We start from the raw sequence: 18826 nt of genomic DNA, 5'->3' as shown, positions 1-18826 counted from the left end.
ATGCACAACTTTGGCTGCAAGTCTCAAGAAGAGCATATACGTAAGGATGGTGTAGGCTCGTATATATGGGACGGGACATAAGAGGGAGAGAAAGAGGGAGTAAGAGAAAGAGCATCGAGATGGGAAGTTGGCCGGAACGGTGATGCCGGTGGTGGCTGCTGGTGTGTCGATCGGTTGTAGCTGGTTCGTTCAGTCTGTCGCTTGGCAAAGCAATAGCCCAGGCTAAATATAGCCTGGCGATAAACATAGGCAGTTAGTGGAGCCACGGTGTGTATAGCGGCGTCGGTATCCTTGGTTATACTCGAATGACGCCGGATACACGAGTCTCTCTCGTAACGCCGTGGGATTTCGGTTCTACCTGACAAGCCATTCAAGAATTCCGACCAGACCGGGGGCATAACAGTGAACGGACCGGGCAAACACTGTTTCGCTGCCGACGCACAGTGTGTTGAAACGGTCGTCTGACCGCGAAAAAGTCACAGGCCATTGTGCAGACTAATATCGTTTACAGCCCTTAACTATTTCATTTACTATATCTATCTTCATGTTTCTACAGCAAACATATAAATACCTATCTTTCTCTATAAAATCAACGACACGTGAAACTATTCCCTGAAAATGTCGCCTTTTACGAACAGGATCATCGACTTCTAATTTGTATTCTTCGAGACAGTAAGAGATTACTGATCTCTGTATACCTGTTAGTGTGTTCGAATAATTTCCTTAGAAATATAGAAATTTAAAAATAAAATCAAGAATTGGCGAAGGAAAAATCATCAAAGTTGTCGCTTTTTCGCAGCCGTCTTCGAAAACACTGTGCGACGCGGTTTCAAGCACGGTGATGGTAACCGAGCGTGGAAATTGGAAGTCGATGCGGCGTGCCTCGATGTAATTAGCGTTTTCGACTGTCGTGTGTTGGCCAGGCAAAGCCGACGTTAACGCTCGGTATATGGTAATGGGTAATTAATATTGCATGACGCGTGTCCGAGCTGTTGAACTTTCCACGTGGAATTCGTCGCCGCGATTTCGTATCTGCTCTGCTCTGGAATGTGATCCGGGATTAATGTGCATTCGTTTACGGAACGTAGTTTCCTTCTCGTTCTTTTTTTTCACCTCTTTTTTCTTTTCGTTGGTATGATACAGTATGGTATAGCAGAGAATGGTGGTTGGTTATTAGTAGAACTAGTTGTATTGTGTGCACTTAAATGTAGTGTATATAGGTGATCGTAATTATAATCCTTTCACGCTCGACGTTGGGTACACGAGACGCCGTATCGTGGCAAATTATTAAGTAAACGTATTTCCCTGTTTTCTAGAGTAAATAAAAAAGAGGTTTCTTCGGTCGAAAATTCATCGGGAATTTATATCTTCTAACAATTGACGATAGCCAATAAAGAAAGCAATGTCCGCACATCCGAAGAAATATTTTGGATTTTATCTCGATGAAACATTGAAATTAACATTTTCGCGTTCCACGCTGTATACGTGTGACAATGAGACGAATGTATTTCTTGTGGATAAAATTGCTTACAATTTTGGTGCGTTACGTCTTATTTGCAAGAACACCAAGGGAAATATATTCCTAGTTCTCAATACGATCGATATAAATAATGGATGAAGCCTAAAAGTTGCACGAAAAACACTTGTTTCCATTTTTATGATTGCCGCGGGAATCGTAGCAAGTCGGACTCGAACGATTTTACGGTTTTCTCTGGACGGTGACGAAAGCCGTCGGAACGAAGAGTATTGTCTCCTTCCTTGATTCGATTCGCGTTTCTCGACAAAGCAATACCCGATCTAAATATAGTCGACCCGATAAACACAGACACTTGGACATATTCTCGCCTGATAACGGATAGTCGCTGTAATACGGTTGCTGTAATATCGTTCACACCGCCGTAATACTATATGATTTACGCTGTTTTCGTGCCGCGATTACCAGTAAATATTGACAGACGCTGATAGGGCTCGTTCAAATCTACACAAAAAGGAGCCATCTTTCAGTCAACCACGAACACATACACGAACGCACGCACGCACGCACACATGCGCGCGCGGGCGTCGCACAGATAACAGCATATTTGTGCAAAGTATGTTTTTTCTTAAACAAAGGATTTTCTTCAAACCGAGGAACGAAATAAAAGAGAAAGAGGGATTTGTCACGTTTCGAGCCTCGGTCTCCTACCAGATAACAAGTTTCGCCGCGTTGTTCGCTGAATCGTCTCGGATCCAGAACAATTATAAACCAGAAATAAACGGACGAGCGAATTCCTGTACGATCACGTAAACGCGCGACATACATGCGACTTAAAAATACATATTTTGCAACAAGAAATTGCGTCATGCGACGACAATTCTTTTTTCTATGGAATTCCACGATTACTTTCAAGGCAATACGATGTCAAAAGAAGGAGAAGAAAAAAAACAGAGAAAGGAGAGGAAAGAAACAAACAAATAAGGGAACACGTGCAGAAAAAAGAAGAAGAAGAAATGGTATACGAGACTGTTTCCTGGAACAGTTTTAGCCACAACATTGAACGGATACGCGGGCTGTTTCGCAAATTATCGGTCCTGCTGCACGGAAATTATATTTGGAATCGCGGCATTAGGCTTAACGCGACGATAGAACGAACTTAGCCGACGACAAATTAAGGCGATTGCGACCGAGCCGTCGCAGCTCGTTAAATCGCACGCACTTCGCGTATCGCGGGGAGCCATTTGAAAGCGCCGCTTGTATGCGCCCACTGCTCCGCGCAAGATTTCGCCAAGATCTCCGTGGTACCCGTTAATTCGAACCGTTCTGCCTCGTCTACAACGTAGACCGCCATTCCATGAACACTTTTTCTTTACTTTATCCCATATTTCTCGCTGTTAAATTCGTCCAAAAATATTAAAGGGCTCGGGGCTTGTTATTTTGTACATAGAAATAGTCGTTTTCAGCGTCGTCGCGATCGTTCAATGGTTCCCTTTCTCTGGATCAAGTGGAAGAAAAGGAACGTGCTCTGTCGCGTAAGCAAAACGGAGAAGTGGCACAAATCACTCGAAGAAACAACGACACACAATTGCAGAGAAAATGAAAACCAATGGCGCCGCGGTTACTCGTAAATAGAAATACTTAGTACTAGGAAGTTTGACGATCTCGTTATCGCGACATGATGTACGAGCAGTAAAATTCGACCTTAACGCTAATTCCTTTGTGCATCACGTTGGCAACGGCTAGGAGACTTACGTAGGAAGATATTTCTCCGACCACGTGCCTCGGAATAATCGTCTCAGGAACTCGACTAGGAATTATCTTCCGCTCGATTCCATTGCATCGTTCGCTCGACGATCTTTAAATATCCTTTATTTTTCTCGGCGTATCAAATATTTCCATAAACAAAAGAGTCTGACCTCGTAAAGGGAAAAAGAAGAAATAAAAAAAAGTGGAGAACAAAGTAGAAGATACGTGGAACGGCGTTTACAACGTTTTTAGATAAATAGAGCACGATTCGAAGCGCGAACTTTCCACGCGACCAAGATGGCCAAACGTGCTAATCACGTGCTCGAATCTGCGGATAAGCTTTGGCGACACGACGAAGAAATTCGTTTATCTGCGTGCCAGAAGCGAGCCACGGACGACGTCGTGTCGTAAAACGAGGGAAGAACAACGCCGGTCGACCATACATTCTTGTTGACCGAATGAATACGCGTCGGTACGCCGGGCCCATAATTGGTGCCGGCCAATTAAGGGTTAATTGAGTGTATTTTAGTCTGAAACCAGCCGCGTCGTCGTTACTTAAGGCGGCACCCACATTAAACTCGAGTCCGACGCTTGCTTGCTCGCTTGTTTTCCGTTCGCTCGTTCCCTGCACCAACGGTCGAAATAACGTCCCTCCTTGTCTATATACGAAGACTACTTTGTGCCATGCACCCTCTCGTTGTCGTGGTGCGACCAACGCGATTATCCGGCCATCGATTTATTCGCTGTACGTTAACCTTTTTATGGGTGTCAACCGACCGTGTGTGCATATGCGGAAAAAAGGTGAATGCCGGCTTTACAGCGGGCTGACACGTGCTTGCACCGTGTCGTTAAGCGATTCTTTCTTTCGTTTTTGGTCGATCTTTGTTGCCGGTACCGGCAACGCTCGTTAAAGGCAAATTTCCTGTCGTGAATAGTTGTTTCCGAAGGGTAACACGAAGAAAGGAACGGACTGTACATTACGGCGGAACGAAAAAATCAAAATTACGTAACCATCTCGTAATAGCGAAAAGAAATTGCCTCTAGTCTGGCGGATTAAGCATGCGAAAGAGAACTTGTACGAAACGTATATTCGACGTGTTGCAAGGATCTCTACCGAAACAAAGAAACGGTTCAAAACAAATGAATACATTCCACCGAGATTTTTCGTATATGATATACGGACTATTCGTGGCGTTTCCATTTTAATTCGCTTCGACGTTCTTATCTTCGTTATATCGTTCATTCTACACTATCTTTCTCTTTTTCCCGTTTTATATATTACAAATCGATCGATACTATAAGATGAATATGTAAAACGATGTTCGCAACATAATAAGCAAATAAATCATTCGATGGACGAATTTTCAGCGCTAATATTAGGCCACGAATTGGTCCAAGCGGTTCCCGCGGCACTTCTTCGTCGGCGGCTAATTCGAACAGCGATCCTTGAACGCTGACAGCGAGTCGCAGCCAAGGTTAAAAAACACGTTAGTCACGTTCGATCGGAGCGTGTGCCGTGAATCACATGGCACACAATCGGGAAAACTAGAATGTCTTAGGTGGGATTCGAGATCATCATGGACGACATCCTCCATTATCGGCGACAGTCCTATTACAAGTTATCGCGCTTTTCATAAAATATTCGACATACCGATCGATAAACGAACGATTCACGCACCGATAATACGAGTCTACTCCCCCGTTCTTTCTTCCTTCCATCGACCATTTAAATTTCAAAACATTCGACGAGCTGTAGGGAAAAAATAAAGAAGAAAAATTCTAGATCGAAATATGGATTAGAAAATGAACCAGTTTTTGCACGGTTCGATGGGAAAGCGACTCAACTTCGCGAAGGGATTTCTGCGTAAATATTAATTAATCCTGTTGACGCGATATTACGTTACGAGCCCGTTCTCTCTCTCTCTCTCTCTCTCTCTCTCTCTCGCTCTTTCTTCCTGCTGTTCGAGAGCGGACACGAGCCGCCAATGACGGAGCAAACGAGCAACCAGGCAGCCACCGACGTGCCTGCGAAACCAGTATTTTTTTCTTTTTTCTCTTCTCACACTCTATTCGCTCTTTTATTCCCGCCCGCTAAAAATAGAGCCTACTCCAGTAAAAACGACCGCGTTGTGTTTCTCCTCTGGCCGTGATGAATGGATCGTACCCCGCGATGCCTTCTCTCTAATTCTAAACACCGCACGGACCATTTCAAACCGCGTGTCCGTAATGCACGTATGCATACTCTGGTTGCAACTCGATCTCCGATCGACTTTAATCCCGCGAGCTTTCGTTCCAATCCACGTTATGTAAAAATCAATTGACCCATTTATCGGAAAACTATGCTCGTTGTCGACCTATTGCCTCTGCCAACGGACGTCCCTCTCAGACGAGAATTTCTTCTTCCCTTCTGTCGAGAATTTCTTCAATTTCAGAACAAAAAGGAATTGAATATTTTGAGAATAAAATCGCAACGACGCTTTTACAGATTGCTCCGTATTGGAGAAATTTCCTAGGAATAGGAGAAATGACCGAAAGAACGGAACAGGGTTAACATAGCGAGACATGTTTGAGCTGGATTCTCGGAGAGTGTGCGGGGCTCCCTCGTTTCAAGGGGGAATTATCCATTAGTCTTTCTTAAAACCTCGACAGGATACCATGAACTTGACACTGTAAATTAGAGCCAGTCTTCGTGAACAGCAAACTCTGCTTCGTTACAGACGAAAAAACTTCTTCTATATCTTTAAGAGTACCAGCTATCTAACGAGATACAGTACCATAATTCTAATAGGACACCACAGATTTGTCATTCGTTGCTAACAGTTGTACATCTTTTGACCAAACTGATCGCCTTATTCACTGTTTTACATTAAACTATGTTTGTTTCTCCGCTAAATAGCATCGAAATAAAAAGATCGAGATAAAGATACTCGTCGTATTCTTCTTCTGCGATCTTCGATTACGTCTATTACCACAAATATGAAGAACGAGTTGCAAACAAATAATACCGGATAGAAAATAATTACTTCCGCAAACCACGAATAAATAGCTCATACATCGTGGAACAGTTGGACGATAGATTAAGACAATTATCGACAATATTTTTAGATTATCGATAGAGGGATACAAAAATAAGCCGCATTCTTTTCGAATATAAAATAATTTCATTGATCACAAATCATCGTCGAATGTCTGAGCGATGAATGCAGCATTATCGATGAATTTCTCAACGTTATATCATCTGCATTAGCGTTGCGTAATAAGCATGGGCCTTGCGGGCGGCTAATCGTGGCGCGTGCACGTATTTTCCCGATAAAAAGGATAAGAAGATAATCAGTGCATGTATGAGCGTGCATGCACCAGGTTAATTTTACGTAATATCGGGAGGACGTTTATATTCTCGCGGGCCGATCGACGACGGGACTCTCCTCGGCCAGTGGCGCGTCCGGTCGCTCGTAAATTCCTCACGGTATCGCGATATATTTAACTCGGCGATAATGTAGCAAACAAATCGTATCGTTTCGCGCGGAACCGGTATTCTCACGCTCTGTTCAGCTCGTCCGCGTTACTCCCTTGCTAAAGATAGCGTGTATTTAAGCCGTCTGTGTGCTGCACGCCACACGGATTCTGCGATGCACGCTGCACGTTTCGATACAGAAAATCACGCAACAACCGATCGACCATTTGCCACCGATGGTTTCTCGATGGATAAACGTACGGGATAAACTCGACGTGTCTAAGATCGTATTTCGGACCTCGTTATTTATACTCTACCATTTAATCTTTTGGCAAAAGCAGTTAAAAAGCAACGGATATTGTCCCGAGCGGTACGATGCACGCAGTCTGAGCCAACGTCGTGTACAGTGTTCAGACTGCGGTGGACGCACGTATGACAGCTGTGGAAGAGTTTGATTTTCCGTGTTACCGTTGTTAATTGAGACGATGGATGATATCGCATAGCGCGTACGTTTTTAACCATTCACGGGCCAAACTCAGGAAAAAGGGAGAGATCTTGTTTTATCGTTAATCTGTTTCAGCTTTTGTATTCTATTTCTGATCATCGTACGTTCTGAACATCGTCAGTTCGTTACGAAGTCTTAGAATCTTAAATGTACGATTGTGTGCTACAGGTTTCCCATAAATTTCGAAGGAACAATGGCAAGAATGGCGGCGCGATGCAACATGTACGGCCTAGAGAGGCGTGCTCGCAACGAGAAATCGTCGATCATAGTTGGTCGACAAAGCGTCGGCTAAAGATAGCCTGGCGATTACTTCATCGTGGAAATCACGTAACGTCACTCGAAACAGAGATATAATGTGGGTCGGTGTCGAGGAGACGAGGAAATGGCCGAGAACGATTCTAACATAATCGTTCCCTTCTCGCGCCGATGGAACACGATTGGTGCACGCGTATCGCCGCCGCGTTACGACGTTTCTATTAGTTTCTTCTCTTCTGCTTCTACGTCTACTTTTATCTCTTTCCCTTTTCGATCCACGGATCGAAACCACACGATCAAGTTTTTACCGGTGGCCGCGTATACGCGACTCGCGCGCTGTATAAATAATGCATACGCCACGCCAAAGAAGTGCACAGTCCGCTATTACCGTACCGATAGCCACCGCAGAAGCGCTATTATTACGTCGTTATTGCACAAGATGAAAGTATCGCAATGCTATTTTACGCCTACGCGTCAGGGGTATCTCGGAAAGGAGCGACGATCCCGAGATTCAGAGGCGGGTAGATCGCCAGACAGCATGGCCAAAATCGCCACCGTGTCCAATTCTTGTTTACGGCGCACACGTGTCGCCTATGACAAGTTCTTACCGTTGACCCAGTGGAGAAATTGCGCGAGTGTGAGTGCAGAGTGCTAGCGTAGCAATGGAAAAGAACGGAGGAGGAGCTCGAAAGTAGTAACTGGCAGACCAGTTGGTTTTTGTGCGATGAAACGAAACACGTACTTTGGAAACGCTATAAATTACGATATAAACTCTTTGGGCTATTAGCAAAATCTAGACACCGCTTCAACATACCTCTCGTTCGTGATGATAGATTTTTGGACCGTACTATTAGTTAATTTTAAGCGAAACTTTCGATACGTGAATCTCGAGAAACTCGCATATTCCGGCGCCACAAATTGTTCCGTGGTTGAATCGTTGCCAAAATATTATCGTTCTTCGACATTCCTGTCAATATGATGTCTCTGTGATAAAGCGTCGAATGTACAGAGCACAACGTGTCTCTAAAAATGTCTATACGAAGAAGTCTGCAGATAATAATTCAAACGGAACTATACGCGGTATCTTATACCAATTGAGAAGTTAATAATAAACTTGGTCTATCGTCTGATTCCTGGAAGTTACGAATAGAAACGTGCACGGCTATCGGTTCGATAAGATTTAACGAAGTACCTAATGTAATCTAAATTGAATTTGCTTATCAAAATATCATTAAGCTAATGCGTAAAACTTTCTGTCTCTCGTCTTAATTCCATCGAGTTAAATCGTGCCACTCGATTTCTGGAAGTTACCGATAGAAAAGTGGACGCGTGTCAGTTGGACGTGGTAGGACACCGGTGAGCCGGACCAGGTAAGCGTTCGTTCGAGTGCGTGGGGCATCAACAGGCTCGGCTATAAATAGAACGCGAAGGTCAGGGGAATCAGCAGTTTTCATGCAAATACGGCATCGATGGAATAATATTGCTCCTTTCGCGGCGAAACTCTATCGCGTGGTTCCGGTTACACGTCGCGGATTTCTATTCCCGCTGCATCGTCGCCATTTAATCCGTTTTTGTCGAAACCATCTCCCAACCGCATCACCTGCGAATTATTTGGATCCTGTTTATTTGCGCCTGTGGCACTTCTTCTTTCGCCACGTGGCGGCTTATTCAATTCGAATATGTAGCAAATTTGACAAAGAAATAGGAAATTCTCCAAACGAACTTTCCGTTCGTTTCGACGGTTCTCTTCAAAATATCTTCTAAATCGAAGACTTCCACGGTGATATGAAACGACAAAAATTACCGCAACATCGGTTTGCGCCAGAACCAGAAGGGTTTCTTCGAGCAAAAGATTAAGGACATTACGAAGTGGTTGTACATGATGTTGGAGGATACGTAGTTTATCGCGTGGCTGAAAAAACTGTCGCTTAAGAAACTAAATTTTTCAAAGACTACAGGAGTTTGAGCGCAAATCTAACATAGATTCGTCTTGTTAGCGCTATCCTTTGTCTGTGTATACTCGTCGTAAATTTGCAAAAGATAAGAGCGTTAAGGGATTTAGACGTTACTGCGCGATCGTGCGTGCTTACCACCTCGGGCGGGTTCTTGCTTCTAGCACGACGAGACACGTGGAATTTATATCTGTAATTCGTGTTATTTACTTGGTGGCGTCACACGACACTTTATCATCATTGTGAACGCGCTATTTGAATCGGAAATTTCACGTAAAAGCGAGCCAAAAGCGAGAAGGAGAGAACGACACGCGTTGTAGGTTAAGACGGCCATATCGCCGTAGCTATGAACACACGGCTCGCTGTACAGTTTCTACGTACGCGGTAATAGGACTTTACGGCGATTTCTTGGCCGCTCAAAGGAACATTGTCACCAACGGCGAACTCTCGGGTTTCAGCCGAGTCTCGCATGCCGAGCGAACGCTTCAAATCGAGTTACGCAAGGTCTGAAAGGGTAATTCGACGTGGAGGCGTTTACGCGGTCCCTCGGGGAATATCGCGCGCGAAATTGCCGGCAATCTTGGCCAGAGATTCTACCACGGTGTCGCGATAACTCGCGCCACTCTCTTTCTAGTTTACGATCTCAATGGATCGATACCGTTCGAATTTCTCGCCTATCTCGCTGCACGATACTTTATCAGCGTAGAAGACGTTCGCGAGTGATCACGGTGCTGGTTGATCCAGAACACGATACGAACTATCATGTTTCGCAATTATTAAATTATTTCACGAAACTGTATTCAATCGCGTCAAATCTTCCGAACGATCGTCAAGTATCGGTTAAGCAACGCGGAAGCGAAACTTATCAATCTCGCCGAACGGCAGTTGTACATTCTAATAGTAAAAGAATTCGAAGAATCTTAGCAATGAAAGTAAAACGCTGGAATCAACGAATTTCGTTTCGCAGTATGTAACTTTGACTTCTTCCATTCAGAAACCTTCCAGTCTTTGAACTTGGAAATCTCTCAAATATTCGATTTTGGAGGGTTTTCGAATATTCCGTCTTTCAACGCGCAAATCTTTCTAAATTCTCAATTTATCGATTTAAAAATCTTTCAAATTCCCGATTCTGTCAACTCGGCTAACCCTTGAATCTTTCGCAGAGCTTCCGTAAGTCTTAAATTTTCTTTTGAAAGTAGTTATATCCGAGCGTGCGTCTAGCCGCAAGATGTATACACGAGAGCGCGTCGTGCCGACAATTTTCCGATCCGCGGAGACGTCATCGACTCGGTGGCCGGTGCAATCAACAGGTGGTTGCACCAACCTCGATGCAGTGACCCGCGTGTGCATGCGTGTGCGTGGTGGAGCAGCGTGCTGACCGAGTCGAGAGGATCGAGCATACGAGAGAGCGAGTCCGCGCGCTTATCGAAAGTTCCCACTGGATCGTGATACCCGCATATACACACTGGTTACGAGATGTCGAGTCGTGGCATAGGCGGGTTGTTACTGCCTCTGTGGTCCACCTACGGCTATTCGCTTAAATGGTCAGACGTTTGGTGTACGGGGTGGTCTACGTTAACCGGGTTCACCTGCGAAGCTTTCGTTTCGACGAACAGACGTGCAGGACTTTCAACGATTTGTATTTTCCTTCATTGTATCGGTGGTTGGCTATTTTGTATGCAGGAATGCGCTAGGAGAGAGTTCAGAGCTCGGAGGATTCTTGAATTATTCGCGTGTGGATTGGTTTCTGTGTTTAGCTAGGCGGGAAACGCAACTATGCGGGCTATGATCTTTAAAATTCCAGCTGCAGCCTCGGGAATGTTGAGATCGATAGGTTGAACGAGCGATGAGGCGTTGATAAGTCGGCTGGCTTTGACACGGACACGTGGTATTTCGCTTTGGTGATACGTGAATAGGGGAAAAGTGGATAATGGATTGATTAGTCCGTCCATGTACCTTTAACCGATAGATCGAATGGCAAGAATGCCGGTTTCCAATTGCGTTCTTGAACCTTGGCGATTCCCTTTCGCGTCGTTCGTTTCTCACTTCCCATCGACTATCGCGTTTCCGCCAATTCTACTCCAACGCTCGTTTATTTAAATATATTTAAAATTCGTTTAATTATTTTTCAATCCTTGAGAATACAAGATAGAATGGTATTTTCGTCGGAGGATAATCGTCGAATTGCAGACGACTGTTACGTCAACGTTCGAAAAACGATTATTATTACTTATATTCGTGACAAGTTAACGAACTGCCGAGAATCAAGAAATAAAGAAAAACAGACATTTAGTATGCTGTACGATCTAAAGAGATACAGACAAACGTTCGTGGCTCGGAATTAAAAATCAAGAAAAACGATCCGAATTCCAGCCAACGTTCATCTATAAACTATAAATAACGTTTTTATCCGCTATGAGACGTTACGTTCCATCTGCGAAGAGGTCGCGGGCAAAGTCAGAGAAAGAAACAGAAGAAAAAGAAGGTGAGAGATCTGGCGAGTCATGTGTCGCAGAAGCTTGCAGTTTTCAAGAGGGCGACGATCACAAAGCGACGCGTGGGAGCGGCACGTTTTTCGCGCTGGTCGGCTCCAGAAATAGCCGCGCGACGCGGCGGATACTTCGCCGCCAGGCAGAAAATAAGCCAACGGAAGTTCGTACACGCGAGCGCCGGTAAACATCCGGCGGAAGGAAAACGCGCGAGCCTCGTCGAAATTGAACGAGGTGCGTGCGGGCGAGAGACGAGGTCCTCTGGTCTCGCGGCTGATTCCATTCGGCTCGCTAACGAGTGAAACTAGGTGAAAGTAACGAGGAGAACCTGGCGTGCTTCTCTTTATGCTCGTACGCGGTTCGTCCCTCGCGCTGGACGCGAGACAAGGGCCGATCTACGCTCGAATCGACGAACGAAAGGAGTAGAGTAACTCGTGAAACGATCCTTCGGTTCCTTTCCAACGATTCAATTCCTATCATTAAGGAAATTTTACGTGTCGTCGGTATTAATAAATTCTGATTGTTGGATTCTTTCGCGCGATTCAACCAATGCAATTTATAATTTAATCGATTATCTACTTAAATGTAAAATCATGGAGGAGAAATTTATAATCTATAAATTGTCATTTGTTGATTCATTGGTATTATTAGTTGGTAAATTATTGTGTAAGAGTTACGTAAATATAAATAAAAAAAAATAAATAAGAGTTATTACGTAAATATGTAAAATAAACGAATTCATATTCAGCGGAGAAGAGAGATTTTCTAAAAATATACCTCCCTCGATAATTGACCAGGTAAGGTCACGTCCTATGGCCATTTGTTCAGCCACTACCGTACAAATAATACTGTACTCGCCATCAGCAAGCCAACTTCCTTCGATCCCTTCCCTCGTTCGGCAAAACGAGCGCGACCGTTCTCACGTGACCGTTTCATTTTCTTACGACCTCCGATTAACATAAATTAGTCTGGAGGTTTTTTTACGTTCGCGTACCACTTTCTCATATTCGAATCGGTAGAATGATGCGAGAGAGTCCTCCTTAAAGCTTCTATCGAGAAAACGTTCTTCAGCTTTTGTCATTTTAAACAGTTTAAACGGTTGAAAACGCTTGTGAAGCAATACTCGGAACTGTCATTTCATAGGGATACTCTCGGAGCTTTGTTATTGCTACAGCGTCACCGACACGAACTAGCGTCGGACGACGACAGCGCAGTGGTTAGCGCCTTAGGTTACGAACGTTCGGTACCCGGGTTCAAATCCCGGCGACCGTAGTCCGACTTTTCTTTCCACGGCATCTAAAATGAGAAGAAAAGTACACCCGCGCATCCCAGAATCTATCTCGGCCTCTATACCAGCGGAGTTTAGCGCACTATCACGACGACCAGCACAATACACCTCATTGCTATTATAATAGTTGGTAAGATCTTTCAATGCAAGATGATAATATCTCGGAAAAGATTCTATCGTTTCATCCGTGCGAGTTAATCGTTAACAGCGAACCGTGTAATTTAGCTAACTTTTAAAATAGATGTGAGCGCAAAATATTCGATCTGTGTAACATCCTATTTCCTTCGCTTTTGTATTGTTAATAGCTTATGGTTAATAAATTAATGTCATAAAACTCTCGTACAGGAAAAATATGGATCAACCTGTCTTTGATGTCTCGATATAACGATGAATACCATCGAACTCCTGCAAGATGCTACACCCCAACACTTGGTAGGAAAACTATTCCTAGGATTCAGTTCGTCGATGATGTAGCACGATCGTTGCTTTGTCTATTCCTATCGTCCAAAACTGTCCGTTCATTTTCGCAACAATTACATTTTTCTTTGTCTCCACCGTGGCTATCCCGTAGCTCTTTAATTCCTCTGGAAGCGTCGCGTAATCGAGTCGCGTGAGTTAAATTTAAATTTGCGAGACGAGAACCGTACATCGTGACACGAGCACCACGTATCGTGAGATTCTGAAAATTTTCCATTAAACATTCCTGCCTTGGATTGCGTGTTAATAACTGTACATCGTTGGATTGACTTTTCCGTGAATTATTCAGCTCCATTCGCGGAGGAGACATCGGGGACACTTTCACGAAAATTCACCTTGAAGAAGCTACTTGAAGATTCAGTAATTTCTTTCTCAGTTCGTAAACATTGTAACTGGAAGACAAGACACGGTAAAAAAGACTCCGTTTCGGAGTCGAAAAACTACGGAGCATCGACGGAGAGGATTCTCTTTGTTTCTGCCAATGGCGAACGTGTTTTAATCGAGAAGGGGATCGAAATATTACCCAAGAGGTGGGACACCAGAAATGACCCCGTCGAATTCGTTCCGATGTGTTAATTTTCGACTGGCGAATTCCATGGAAACGACTGGTCTGAGGACGATTCCAGACGATTAACGAGGCGTACAAGCAGACGGGTTAACCGATCAGCCGGTTAAAAATAGACGCGGATCCGTGACATGTGTTTTTATAAATTGCTACTGGCGGACGCACCGCACATTTTCAAACACTCGTTTCCTGATCGTTTCTCCTATGAATAATCTTCGATGGCGAACTTTTCGGTGGGTCCGGATGATAAAAGAGTACACCATGGGATGACATAATGGCGCTACCGCGACGCCGCTATAATCCAACTTCTCTTCTATCTTTTCAGATAAATTATTTATGCGACGATCAACGTATCTGTCACCGTGGTGCGCTTTACGAAATAAATCTGTAATATTTATTGTATTTCTTTTTTGGGTCTTAAAGAAGACAGAAAATAAATACTTTAATTCAGCCAAAGATACGATATCTGGTAGAAGATATTTGAAACATCTAGTTAGTTTAATGTACGATCAAGTTGCGTAATAAATTCCCCTACCTCGTCGTAGAACTTTGATCGTGGTTCGACAAGTCTGAGTAGAAAAGGCGAATCGAAAAAAGAGAAGATCAAAAGAAGAATTCAAGTGGCATCGCACGAGCAGCTGATACGATGGCCAGGCTGGTTTTCAACGATGTCAACAACATCGTTAAACTGCCGGACTCGTAACATCAAGGCAAATAGGCTCCAAACGATTACAAGATCCTCCTTAGATCCACGTGGATGGAAATTCCGTATCCATAATTATCGTAAGAAACCAGAAGTATAAGTAACACTATCGACGAAAATCAACAAATATATAGACTCGTTATGTTTCTCTCTCACGTTTCTCGTTACGGTTCTCGTATATTTGTCACTGATAGTTGACGCCCGTGATGCGTCGGTGTACATCGGTCGTCACAGTGTTAAATTCCAGAAAAAAGTGTACCACTTAGAATTTTATAACGCAAGCCTATCGGTTATTAGTCATCCGCCATGAAGTATTTTAACTGGAATCAGAGGTCTAATCTTACGACTGTTGGAGCCTAGAATAGCTCAGAGTCAAGATGATTTAAGTCGATCGTGAGCTCGTGCTCGGTCAAAAACCGCGAACGAGACTATGATGGAGGTGATTCGAAGTAGGAAGACACGAAGGCTTCGATCGGGGGCACCGAATCGAATGTACGCGCTTTGTGTCCACCCCGATCGGGTATAACCGGTTCGATTCGGTTTGCCCGGTGATCGATGCGTTTCTAGATCCTGTTCAGGCGACTGCGTTACGAGCCTCGGACCTAGGTTAATCTATGGTTTAAGATATCTCGGGCTCCAGATATCTCGGACCTAAGATAGCTTCGATAGCCATAGTTCAAGGCTCAACCTAGGACTAACGTGGCTCGATCTTAAGTACCATCGAGTTACAAAAGACCCGTTCGATACTATGAAGCGAAACGATGATAGAATTCCTATTAGACCTTAATAGGCAGGATGTAACTCGAAGCCAGATGCAGCTGGTCTCTAAATCTAATTCCATCTAATTTCCGTACTTTCCTCCTTCGAATTTTAAATCAACACAAATCTGATCAAATACTAAGGGTATTTTTTGTTCTTTTCTTTTTTGGTACATGGGAGTCGATCTGCTGTTTTTTATTTCATATTGCGAGTTATCTCGGAGTTTATATCAAAACGCGAAGAAAAGTTTCACTCCCGAGCTATCTGAAGCAAGGATGACAATGAAAAATCAGAGTAGGACAGTTCATTAGGCCGGATTGTATATGGTAAAATTACCGCTTTCTTTACATCTTTACCGCCGACGGTACTCGGTTAGAAAAAGCTTTCGGTAAGTTTCGACGTGAGAGCGGTCTTATATACTGTAAAACGAAAAACAGGATGAAGAAGCATGGCGGAAGGTCCAAGAGGAAGGCAGGATGCTAATTTTTCAGGCGGTCGATCGAAGCCCCGAAGCGCAGGCAGGCATCGCGTGTTCCTAACGTCGCACGGACGAAAGCTTCGAAACGCACACAGACGCGCGCGGAAGCAACCCGTAATTATATTGTCACGCCGCGGGTGTTCAATTTGTCGGCGGACATCCGCCTCCCCCGCGTCTTCGTTAACTACCACTACCTCTTCGACAACTTCGACGCTACCTTCCTCCTCGTCACCTTACAACCCCGCACTCTACTCTTTTACTGCGTTCTCACGCCTTTGGACGGAGAAACCTTTCAGACCTACACCATTTCAGATCAGGAAGAAATCGACTAACGTGACATCAAGAGGATTCTTAGGTAGTTTCAGGGCGACTGCTGCTATTTTTCAGATCGTCGAGTTGTTTCAGTATCGGCGGAATATTTGATAGGTAGATGAGAAAACAATGAATGTTTCTGAAGTGAGAAAGGGGTAAGAACGAAGTATAGATGCGTTTATAAGAGGGATGCAATTCCCGGGGATCATAGATGTGGTTGAAACTTAGTCGAACACTGTTAGATCTCCTTCTTTTTTTCTACAAAAATTATGTGTGTGTGTGTGTGTGTGCGTATGTGTGTGTGTCCGATATTGTTACATCGATTTCCTAAACTTCTTATCTTAATGGACATTTTAATATTTTTGCGAATCATACTGTATATCGTTTAAAAAGATGGTTGAATTTTCTTTTACTTGTTTCTTTCGGCAATTGGAAATTCGTCGTTTTCGAACAATGTATGAAATGACGTATAAAAAGATTAAAATGTTGAAATTAGAAAGTTAGAAAATTAATATAACAAAATTGGACAAGTTGTACGCTACGATCTGATATAATACTTAAATATTTTTCAAGATAAGTATCGATTTGTTCGAGTACATCTATATAGGATATATAAAAAAAAAAGCTGAGCTATCGAAACGTCTACTGTCTAAACTGAGCGTGGAATTAACGAACCGTCGAACGAAAATCCAGTTTCGTTGGGACGGTTTGCAGAGTAAGCGTTGTCTCAAATAGCGTTAGAATTACTTACATAACTAATCATGGGTATGTTGCGGGACTGAGCGACTATGGCTTCAACGTAGCACGAGCCTTCTGGTCCAAAGAAGGCTGCAACCCCGTCGCAGATCATATCGATCATCGCCTTGGTGGCTTCCACGGTTTCTCCCCTCGTGTCGCTCCATCGCATCACCAGCTTTACGTTTGGCAACATGTTCGGATCATTGTTGATCTGAAACAAACATCGAACGAACAGATTCTATTAAATCGACGATTATGTAGAATGGAAGATTGCGGGGCAAAAATATAAGTCACGTTCTTCGAAGATTACTTTACAACTTTTAAATTCAATCGATGGAGCGCACAAATTTATCACTGATCTAAAATAAGAATCCAACGAGGAATTTCATTTAATTGTAAACCCGTTTTTATCGGATTACCACATGTCAAACTCCAACGATGGAATATGTAAATTTATGGTTGTTTCGCGTAATCATCATAAGCGTTATGTAACACGTATTACAAGGCCTCCTATCTTTCGTCATACGATATTGAATTACAATGATTGAACGATGTCACGGGAGAGCGGCCGGCGGTCGTTGTGAACCGTAGGTTAGCATACTTAGATGACTTAATTGTTTCCAGTAATGCCCTCGGTCGGCTGGTTTAATGGAACTAATTGTGTTACCATAACTGCTGTCATGAATATTCACTCTCGTCCTAACGACGACGAACGCTGTGGTCGCGACGTATAAATCACGGGACCAGAATCGAATGATATACAATAACATATCGATCGTACGACAACCGATTGGCAATTGCAACGATATTTCGTATGCCCTTGGCATATTCGTTAAATTTGATCGTTCATTATTTAATAACATCGAGCGAAATAGGAAGGAAATAAATTAATTTCTTTCTTTGATAGATTCTTTGATCCTGACGAACCGTTTCTAGATATTTTTATTATTTATTGACAATATGTGTTAATAAATATAGGATAAATAGCGATAAATATACAAGACGCAATAATTTCTCGTATACCGTGCCACCGTGGCATCAGAATATTAATAAAAGTTAGTGTATTATACGTAGCGGTATTAGCGAGAGGAAAGAGTTACGATAATGGTCACGATATTTCAGCTTATTGTTAGTTATAGTGTTCCATAATACGCGCACGAATCGATTTTCCTCGGCTCTCGGCTTTCGATGGTATTCCTTTCGCGTCGGAATAAATTTCTGCCCGGCAGGAACGTCGATTAAAGTTCAATTCGTAATGTTACTCGCGCGATGTGTCCCGGTTCTTCGCGAGCATTCCTTCGACACTCTCACGCTGTATCCGGCTCGCGTTTGTATACAGCACGAAGCGGCGTGTGCGCTACCTTATTATGCAAATCTCGATGCAAACAAACAATACTTTTCCAGGTAGTTGGTACTGGTATAATCTCGTCGATTCAAAACAACCAATAAATTCTTTTATGAACCGACGCTGTTTAAGTGTCTGTTCTTCGTAGAAGATAGTGTCAGTACACAATGTTATTGGTATAGCATGTGACGACTATAGGGAAAAAACGCGACAAGTCGCATTTCCTATTTTTCACGGGAAAACAGTTTCGAGATTACGTGTATTGTCGATCGTTCGCATATTA

General features: G+C 43.5%; 1 protein-coding gene across 5 annotated transcripts in view; it reads right to left on the bottom strand.

The window, feature by feature from the left end:
- The window catches only part of LOC122565692 (receptor-type guanylate cyclase Gyc76C-like), a 100001-nt gene that overhangs the window by 18170 nt on the left and 63005 nt on the right, over positions 1–18826 (bottom strand). For all 5 annotated transcript variants that reach the window (XM_043721922.1, XM_043721923.1, XM_043721920.1 and 2 more), the window contains one exon: positions 17212–17409. In XM_043721922.1, coding sequence (XP_043577857.1) covers positions 17212–17409 — 198 coding nt within the window. The remainder of the gene's footprint in view (positions 1–17211; positions 17410–18826) is intronic.

Source organism: Bombus pyrosoma, linkage group LG3, assembly GCF_014825855.1.
Source record: "Bombus pyrosoma isolate SC7728 linkage group LG3, ASM1482585v1, whole genome shotgun sequence".
Lineage (NCBI taxonomy): Eukaryota > Metazoa > Arthropoda > Insecta > Hymenoptera > Apidae > Bombus > Bombus pyrosoma.
Note: the sequence above shows the minus strand (reverse complement) of the source record. Positions and strands in the feature narration are given on the sequence as shown.